Source organism: Apus apus, chromosome 23, assembly GCF_020740795.1.
Source record: "Apus apus isolate bApuApu2 chromosome 23, bApuApu2.pri.cur, whole genome shotgun sequence".
Lineage (NCBI taxonomy): Eukaryota > Metazoa > Chordata > Aves > Apodiformes > Apodidae > Apus > Apus apus.
Window position 1 is genome coordinate 4,677,668 of NC_067304.1, and position 9,778 is coordinate 4,687,445.

At 51.8% G+C, this 9,778-nt stretch overlaps 1 protein-coding gene across 1 annotated transcript; it reads right to left on the reverse strand.

Annotated features, from left to right (window-relative positions):
• Positions 1 to 1,659: 1,659 nt before the first annotated feature.
• RAB29 (RAB29, member RAS oncogene family) lies at positions 1,660 to 9,560 on the reverse strand. The gene is made up of 5 exons (XM_051639051.1): positions 9,436 to 9,560; positions 8,121 to 8,192; positions 6,353 to 6,534; positions 5,235 to 5,356; positions 1,660 to 4,548 (listed from the first exon to the last, which is right to left on the reverse strand). Exons 1-5 carry the CDS (start codon positions 9,557 to 9,559, stop codon positions 4,431 to 4,433), a joined length of 618 nt encoding a protein of 205 aa, XP_051495011.1. The 5' UTR covers position 9,560; the 3' UTR covers positions 1,660 to 4,430.
• Positions 9,561 to 9,778: the final 218 nt, after the last annotated feature.

Below are 9,778 nucleotides of genomic sequence, written 5' to 3' on the forward strand. Positions count from 1 at the left end.
GCCCCCGGTGCCGCCGGCCCGCGCCGCCCCGGCCCGGCCCGCCCCGCCGGCCTCACCCCGACACCGCCGGAGCCCGCCCGGGATTTTCCCCGCGGCGCACGGCGACCGGCGGGGCCCTGAGGCCCGAGCCGCAGATTCGCCGCGCGGGGCCTGGCGCGGTTTTGGAGGGAAAACGCCGGGACGCGTCGCGCCGCTTCACAGCGGCCAGGGGGGCTCGGGGCCCCGCGCCGCCGCCTCCGGGCCCGCCCTCCCGCCGCTGTCCGGCCGGCGGGGCCCCCCGGAGCCCCCCGGGGGGCTGGGCCCGGCGCTGGGCCTGCCGTGCCCTCGGGCTGGGCTTATCGCGGCTTAGGGAGCCAGGTTAGAGCCCGGAGGGTGATCCCGGCGCGGTCCCTCTCGCCGCAGCCCCTTTGTCATGCAACGGAGCGGCCGTTCAGGGCCGGGAGCGGGGACACCCGGGAGCAGCCACCGCAGCTCCCCTCGCATTTACCGCCTCCTTCCCTCAGCAACCAACACCTCGGCGGAGACGGCGCCTCTGCTCCGTGAGGTGAGCCCCCGCGCTGGGCCACATGATGTCGTGTGGTGGGATTTAGAGGGTTTACAATAAATCTGCCTTACTGTTTTCCACCTTTTTTTTTTTTTTTTTTGCCGTTACACAGATTCGGGCTGAAATACAAAACTATAAATACAAAAAATACAGTACTCTTGAAATGCAAAACAATTACCTTCACAAGGTGCACATGTCGTTCCTGGCAGTGATTTCATCACCAGCACCATTTTCCCCCTCTCCTAGGCAGCAGATCCAAAACACGTGCAACACTTATGCAAACTCCTGGGAAGGTTTTGGGTTCTCAAGACTTTAAACTCCCCAGAAACCCCAAATTACTAATTCTCTTCAGAGAAGGAGCTGGTTTTGCCACGGAAAAATAAAATGTATTCCACAGTCCCTTGAAATGGCAGCATCTGCAATAGGAAGTCACTTCTGCCTTGAATCTTTAAAGGGACTCATCCCTCAGGTTTATTAAAAACTACTTTAAAACGTTTTATATGTTAGGTTGTCTGAGAAGCCTGGTTTGACAATACAGATAGAGTCAGCTTTCATTATAGGAGTAATTTGTGTTCATTTAAGGTCTTGCTTGAGCTTAATTTGTCTCCCTTGGAATGACTGCCATTTTTCTGATCAATTCAGATGTGCCCTCGTCCTTCGTGCAAGTCAATACTCATGAAAATCAAGCTGATCAGGAAAGAAAGAGGGGCATTCAGAGCCAGTGCCTGCCCACTTCCCAGCCCCAAAACACACTCTGTGAACTAATGAGCCATAAGGAGGAAGGCGTATTAACAAACCACCACATCAAGGAATTCTTTTCTTCCTCCTCTTAGCTGGATATATTGGATTAAAAAGCCACTGTGACTGACTCACAGATGAGAAAGTTTTGCATGCTTGTGTCCCACTTGTAGGTCAGCAAGACCACAATAATTGAGGCAGGAAGATGTTTCCCGTGGAAAGGATCCAATTTGTTTGGCTGGCAACACAGCTCAGGCTGTGTGCTTTGTACATACCCTCTTCTCATTGACAGCAAAACTGTTTCTAGCCTGAACTTGTGAACCCATTTGTCGGGGCTGTTGAGACAGGAAAACAACAACAAACAAGTACAACACAAACCATGTCAGACTTTTTATTTCCAGCTTCTGCAAGACTGCATTAATTGCTGATGGATGCAGAGAAAACCTCCCAGCAGTTTCTTCTCTTTACACGCACATGATAATGCTGCAACTTTACAGTATCAGAACCCTGTCTCTAAAACACTTCTGCCTGACTGCAAGCGTTGGGTTGGTTTGGCTTTTTTAAAAAAAAAAGACAAGTTTTGATATTGTTGACATTTCTGACCTATATTTTTGCCCTCGTGATTCCAAATCCTACTGCAGCAAACATTTCCAAGCCATGTGGACCCATCCTGTGCTGTCCTCAGATTATAAAATACACTGTTTATGTGGTTTTGAGTCCCACAATCACAAATCAAAGTTACAGGAATGAGAAACAACCTGTGGAAAAGAGAAACAGGTGCAGCTGGGCCCGAGTCCCACCAGGAGTGCAGAGTCAAACAGGCACTGCCAGGGGAGAATCATCTTCAGGACAGGCCCTTCCTGACCAAGACAGATCATCATAGTAAAGATGAGGCTTCTCTGATTTGAAAGAGTAAAGTTTTCATCTGTCTGCCTGGATGAGACCTAACTTTGTTTAAATTAGATCTTAGAAATGGCTTTCATTGAATTATTTCAGCCAGCACGACCCATTTCACAGGCTCTTCCCACACCACCTACCCCAGCTCAGAGCACATTTCAATGGGGCTTTTCAAGCAGTTTGTTTTATGGGACTAAAACAACGTTTGTTGGGTTGTTGTGGTTTTGTTTTTGTTTTTTTAAATTTTGTTTTGCTTTTTTAAGCACCTCGTGTGCCACGGGGCAAGCTCTGAGAAAACACATCTGCACAGTAAAATCCTTTTCCTGTCTGGTTGGGTTTTTAGCAACGACTGTTTCTGCTGCTCGGGCTTGTTTTCTGACACTTCTCTATTGAGTCTATTAAGATGTTAACAAGGGGGAAACAGTGTGGGAAAACAAACCCCCAAGGCACCTACTGGCTCCGGAAACCACTGGGCAGAACAGAGATGATAAATAATAGAAGGAACCCTGCAAAGACCTTCCTTTGGCTTCTCACTTGTTTTTGAGAGGCACTTAGGAAAAAGAGGTCCAGATAAAGAGGCCCAGACACCCAACAGGCACTGGTACATACTTAAATTAGACCTTTCTCCCCACATACAGAACTAGAAATATTTATAGGATTAAAACCTTTTTTTTCTTTTTAACACAAAGTTAAGAAAGTAAAACTCAACAAGACAGTTCCATTTTGTTGCTAACCAGTTCTACGTGTTTCTACAGTGAACCCAAAGGCACAGAAAAGGGCACATTTAAGCACCTATAAAACTGAATTTGGAGATATTTCTACACCAGAATCCTAGCCCAGCCAGTTTAGCTCACTGGAGCAGTGGAGCACAACATCACTTCCAAATTCCTTAGCCCTTCCTGTTTCTTACCAATCCTTTTCAGCTCCAGAGAATGAACTTTCTGTGCAGTGAAGGCAACCAGCTCCTGGTCTTACCACCTTCTCCCTCCTTTATGAAGGAAGGAAGACAAAGAATACTTTCCCAAACAAAAGCAGTCCTAATTCAGCAGGAATTGGGACAAACCAACTGACAGCCCTGTTTTCAAATGAAACTACTTGAGAAAGGAAAAACATTATTGAACACCACTTGTTCAAATCCTAACAGAAAACACCAACAAGACAATTCTGTAGCATCTCATGCTTCTATAAAACGCATAAAACACCAGATAATTCTAGCCCCACAGCCTGAGCTTCCTATTAACTGTCCTGAGATAACAAGCTACTGTGCTTACACCCATTTGTTGTCGTTGGCAAGAGCTGTTCTCCACCCTGAGTACCTGGGATGTGCTGCGGAGAGCAGGCATCAAAAGGCAAGTGGGGAGCAGCTCCCTTCAATTCCCTTTGTCCTGCAGAGCCTTCTCCTGGCAGCAAGACAGAGTGGGCAGGGTTGTGCTGACAGAGGGTGGGTGAGAAGGGATGGACAGAAGGGAACTGGGTAGTTCTTGACACAAAGGTGAGGCCTCTGCTCTTAACATCACAGTCAGTACACCCTGTGAGGGCTGTGCTGCACCATCTCTTCAGTTCCCACTGGGAATGCTACAGGTCAGGTCTCATGCTAATCCAAGTCTGGCTTCACATCCTGAGTTAGTGGCAATGATGAGATGGGTTGGCCTCTCCAGGGCACACGAGCAGAGGGATGTAGCTCCAGAGCATGAAGTAAAGAGTCTGCTGTGATCCCACCCTGGGAATCCATGGGCACAGAGGTGGCTGGAACTTGCCTGCATCAACTGAAGGTCACTGGGACACTGGTGTGGTGCTTCTGTGCACCGGGGGGGGGGGGGGCAGAGGGTGGGGAATAAAAGGTGCTACAATATTAAAAATATACCTTCAACATCCTCTGCCCTGCCTAGGACAGGCCATTGCATGTCAGAAGATGAAGTGCTCAGAATTTTAAAAAAGGTAATGAATCCAAGCCATGTGCTTGGACACAGACCATGCTACATCCCTGGCAGCAGAGCTCCCAGCTCCTGCCAGCCTAGAAGGAAGAGGAATCTTCTCATTCCTCTCTTCATCTCCTCACTCCAAGTCACTGCAGCAATGCTCTCCTGAGTATGAATATGCATGAAACAGAAGACAGTTCATGAAAAAAAAAACAAAAACAGACAACAAAAAAACCCCAGAACCCAAAAAAACAGTGACAGTAAATTTAGGAAAAAAAAATGATGATGATGATGATGAGAGGACATTGCTGCTGGACCCAGAGTCAGTGCCTCTAACAGCAAGCCCAGCCTGGAGGGGTTGTCTCTTTTATATTAATATAATCCCCAGTCCCAGCAGCAGAGGAACTTCCATCACCAGTGGATGAGGCCATCATCTTTTCAATCAGGACTCTAGAAGACAAACGTAAGTGAGGTGGTTTGGTTTTGGTTGGCTGGTTGGTTTGTTTGTTTGTTTTTCAACAAGCAGCCACAGTTTTTCAGCAGTACAAAAAATAGCAGTTCATTTTGGAAGGACACAAAACTCTGGAACTTTAAGGACTGATCAGGTGAAGGAACCTCACAGCACTGACAACAGCATTTCTGGTGCTACCTGGCAGCAGTAGAAGACTCTGCAGGGACTGGATGACTAACAACACCTGTAGCCACCCCATCTTGGGTCCAGTTTAAGACTGGGACACAGCAACCGGCTTCCCAGGTACCAACTGCCCAACATCAACACCAGGTGCCAACACCCAGCCTGAAACCTTTCAGAAAAGGCCAGTTTCCCCATCAAGGGTCTAGTGAGAGCATCACAAAGGAATCTGTAGCATCTTTGCAGGACAAGTCCCATCCTCCTGGCACATGAAAAAACATCCCTGGTACTGTTCAAAGAATTTCTGTTTCCAAAAGCACATCAGAGCTTAACCAAGGAGAGAAAAACTTCTGCCCTTTCAGAATTCAGTTTCCCTTCAGGAGATTCACTCGCATGTTACTGCTGCTATTTGTTACCTACTGACAGCATTTCCCCCCACCCCTAAGATGGCTGTGTCTGAAAGAGGGAATTCACTCCCAGATGTAGCACCAGCCACTCTGCCTACCTCATGGACTCATTAATATTCTTGTTTTCCTTGACAGACGTTTCCACCCAACCAGAAAAGCCATTTTCTTTGCTGAACCGATCCACTTCTTCTCTCGTCACTGCCCACGGGGAAAGGTCACACTGCAAAGCAAGAAACCAGCCATTTGAAGTTCAGCTTTTTAATTTTTAAGCTGGGAGGGGACTTCTCCCCCTCAGCCACTCACTGCCTGCCTGGGGGCAGGAGGGAGGGCAGCTCAGCCCTCACATCCCCCAGCCCACAGGCTGAGAGAGCTCCCAGGGCAAGGTTCTGAAAGGGCTGCTGCAGTTTATCTGAGATACTGACACACCTCAGCCAGGCACACGTGGCACAGAGGTTCATCCAGCACAGGACAAGAAAGAATTGTCCCTCATCCCAAATCTGTCCAGGCTCCCAGGACACGTTACTGCTGCGGTGCCACCGGAGCAGCCACGTCAGCGCCAAGGGGACTGAGATAAAACCTGTCCCCTGAGAACCTGTGTCACACAGCCATGGAGAGTTCTCTACTGCAGGCAGGAACGTTCCCTTAAAAGGTCTATTGGGGGAAAGCATTCCTGAAGGGGTGGAGAGGAACAGCCACCCTGCTGCCCACCCAGCACGTTGTGAGTCATCTCCAGTTTTCAGCTCTCTCGCGCCAGGCAAGTCTCAAACTGAACCTGGAAAGGGCTGCTGAGCCAGCCTTGGCACAGGAAGAATGTACAGGTAGTTTTTTCAATCAAAGAAAAATAAATCATTAAAAGACAGCAAGCAATCTACATGGTGAAACTTGACGCTGCATCCAAAGGAAGACAAGACATCCCTCTGGCAGCTCTGAGCAGAGGCTGCACCCACAGCATCAAACACAACCTGCCCAGGGTGCTGCAAGTTAATGGCCAAAAAAGAAAGAAGAAAAGCTTCATAACCCAGGAGCTACAGAGCTCGAGCACAGCACAAGGCACTGCATCCTTGGATGCCAGCATCTCCTGCGTGCCACCCATGTCCTAAGTCCTGCCAGCGTCCCAGTTTAGGAGGAGAATCCTTGCTGGAGAAGCAGAATTCAAGAAGAGTTAAGGACCATTTTGCATGCCCGTGCATGCAGGGAAACAGGGAGAGCTGCTCACCTTGTTAGCCAGCAGCAGGCAGGGCACGGGGTTCCCATCAGGCAGCAGGAGCTTGCTGTCCAAATCCTGCTTCCACTTCTGGCTGTTGCTGAAGGTGTTGATGTTGGTGACATCGAACATGATGACACAGGCTGAGGCGTCCCGGTAGTAGAGCCGCGTCATGGAGGTGAAGCGCTCCTGCCCTGCAGGGTCAAAAGGCAAAAAAAAAGTCACCCCCCCCCCCCCCTCCTCAAGTTACCATTTTTAGATTCGATTATGCAAACACCACATTTCTCATGGGACATCATTTTCTCAACTGACACCAACAATCTCCATGTAAATTCTCAGTCAACAGGGGCACTGAGATGTGTCCTGCCCAGGGCGACAGAGACAGGACTGGAACAGCCCTGACCCAGACACTGATGTCCCAGAAATACCTGCATTACCCCCCAGCATAACAATTTTGTGTCCCCCAACCACAGATTTGCCTTCCCCCCATACAGAATCCAGCCAGCAATGGGAGCCTGTCCCTTGACACAGCTCCTGCCACCAGCAGTGACACATGCTACTGTGGGCACAGCGCTGCAGACCAGACTCCCAGAGAGAAAAAGTCAATCCCACAGAGAAAGCATCCAGAGTGACACAGGCTGGAGTTACTGACTGCACCTCATGGCCTGCCTGTACCACCAAAACTGCATCCCAAGAGTGACCTGCTGCCCTGCTGCCTGGTTTGGTGGCCCTGGTGTAGAGGGGACCCCAGAACATCCTCATGGCTTCACAGGGTGAAGAGCAGCCTGCCTGACACCCCAGAAGTGTCACTGTGGGCTCTTCCTCTGGTCAACAGGCTCCTTGCCCTGCAGCCAGCAAGGTCTGAGCACTCTGAGTCACCTCAGGCCATCTGACCATCCTTGCCCAGCTCTGTGGACCATCCTTGCACGTCCCCTCCTGCCAGGGGCACAACATGAGCACAGTGCCCAGCCCAGCCCCTGGGCTTCCCAGACCTTAAACGCCCTTTTGGGGCTGAAATGGAAACCAGTTTCTTGCTGAAACCCTCTTGCTGCAAACTTCTCCTTCCTGTTTTCTCTTTAAGGATTCCAAACGCATGTGTCTGAGCAGTGAAACTAGAGGAAACCACTGCCCTGTTTTCCCCACCCCTCTAGATCCAGAGGTGCCATTTTAGAGACACCACAGCACCCTGGGCCTTCTGCTGCCAGGGAGATTTGGGAATCATGTTTCTCCCCTCTGGGGAGCAGGTGCTGCTCACTCCACTTCATCACACAGAACACTGTCCCCTGGAGCAGGACACAGATCCCAAGGGACCCACTGCTGGTCACACAGGTGACGGAGCAGCCAGATCACACTCCTGATCCCGGCAGCAGTGAAAGGGACGTGGAGCTGCTCCACACAAGGATCAGGCATTCCTGGCTGTCGTGCCAGAAATTAGGATTTTAACAGAATACTCAGAGCTGAGAAGTTACAGATCCAGCTACAGAAGACCCTGTTTCCCCATTCTCTCTGCTGTGGCTTTGCAACTGAGAAGAGAGGCTGGACAGGATTTCTCAGCTGTGCTGCCCTTTGCAGATGGGCTTTTGATTAAACATTTAAATTATTACTGCAAACCAAAGGCAGAGCTGCAAACCAGAGAAGTGCTGTCCCTTGAACCAACAGGCTTTGAGGGTTTATTTTTGTAGCAGACTCCTACTGAAAGAGAGAAATAATAATAAAAACCCCAGAGCCAAGCTGCTGAGAGCTTTAGGTTCTGCTCCTGAGCAGCTGAGTGTGAACGTACCTGCAATGTCCCAGAGCTGCAGTCGAACCGTCTCCGATTCCGACCACTGGACCACCTTCAGAGCAAAATCCACTAGGGAATCCCCCAAAAAAGAAAGGAAACCTCATTAGTGTCTTGCAAAGCCCAGCCTGGCAGCTCTGCTGTCGAAGCCCTGGCCAACAGTGGCAGAGATGCTGCCTTGCAATTCTTTGGGAAGCAGCAGAGTGAGATGGAATTTTTCCAGGACGCTGGGTGGGCCCCACTCCCCAGCTCCAGGACCCCAGAATCCTGGGTTACCAGGATCTGCAACCATCCCATGCACAGCTCCCAGCTTGTGGCAGGGAGCTCGGACACCCATTCCTGATCCCTGGAATTGTAACACTAGCACTAGAGACACTAACCGAGCGCTGAGGAAGCAGAAACTAAAATGCTCAGGAGTCATTCCTCGGTTGATGATGCATCAGGTTTTCAGTGCAGGGGGAAGACAGCCCAGCTGTGCTGCCCCCCATGCCCAGCAGGCCTGGAACTGACTGGAGACAGGAAGTAACTTTTTTTAAAAAACGACAAAAAGAAGAAGATCTGTGGGTCTGGCTGCTGGGGGTGTCAGTGTGGGACAGCCCGAGCCCTCTGCCCCATGGGATGAGTCTCTCCAGTGTTTTCAACTTCTAATTCACCCCCTCTCAGTTCATGGATAAGATTTAAGCGGCCATGCTTGACCCCCACGATTTTGGGTCCTCTGGAAGATTTACTGGCTGAACGAAGCCCTGGCACCTCCTGCTCCTCACAGGTTACTCATTTACGCTGGTGTCAAACAAAGAACAACTTCATCTTGCTCCCAGTCTCCTCGTTACAAAGCTGCTGCTCCCCCCCTTCCCAGACGCCCCATTTCCCGGCACTGCTGATGTTCAGCAGCAGCTTCGTGCAGTTAAAATGTCAGAAACAAGGAGGCTCTTGTTTCCCGGGGCAGAGCCGAGGTTGCCACCAGAGACCCTCCAGGCCAGGACTCCTAGGGGGGCTGCTCCCGAGGAAAGAGGGTCGGGGGGACAGATGTCACCAGGGATCACCGAACACGCCCCGGGGCTGCAAAACACAGCGACTCGCTGGGAGATTTGCTGCTTTTCTTTTTCCCCAAATTCTTGCTGCCTCGCGGGCGGGGCAGCAGAGGAGCCGGTTTCCCCTCGGCCGCGGGGCGGGGGGAGCCCCCCCAGCCCCCAAACCCACCATCACGGGGGGCTCTGAAGCCGGACCAGAACCCCGAGAGCGCGATTAGGAGCCGAGAAGCAGGAGAACCAGCCCCGGGAGAGGAGCAGCCCCCGCAGCCCCCCGCCCCGCTCACCTCCCACCGTGGACTTGTAGTGCCGGCTGAAGCTGTCGTTGGCGAAGCGCTGGACCAGCGAGGTCTTGCCCACCGTGGCGTCCCCCACCACCAGCACCTTGAACATGCGATCGCGCGGCCCCATCGCGCCGCGTCACGTGCGGGTCAGGTGGGGCGCGGGGACCGCCCCCGGGGCGGGGTGTGCGGGGCGCGGGGGGTGCGCGGGACCGGGACACGGGGGGTGCGGGACGCGGGGGGTGTGCGGGACACGGGGGTGCGGGACACGGGGGGTGTGCGGGACACGGGGGGTGTGCGGGACACGGGGGGTGCGGGGCGCGGGGGGTGTGCGGGGCGCGGGGGGTGC

Bases quoted from the DNA above. Each gene is read 5' to 3' on its own strand.
- RAB29 (XM_051639051.1), bottom strand. From the start codon at position 9,559: ATGGGGCCGCGCGATCGCATGTTCAAGGTGCTGGTGGTGGGGGACGCC. The intron at 8,193-9,435 runs GTGAGCGGGGCG...GGGATTCCCTAG, and splicing joins CTACAAGTCCACGGTGGGAG to TGGATTTTGCTCTGAAGGTG. The intron at 4,549-5,234 runs GTAGGCAGAGTG...TTTGTCTTCTAG, and splicing joins AATATTAATGAGTCCATGAG to AGTCCTGATTGAAAAGATGA.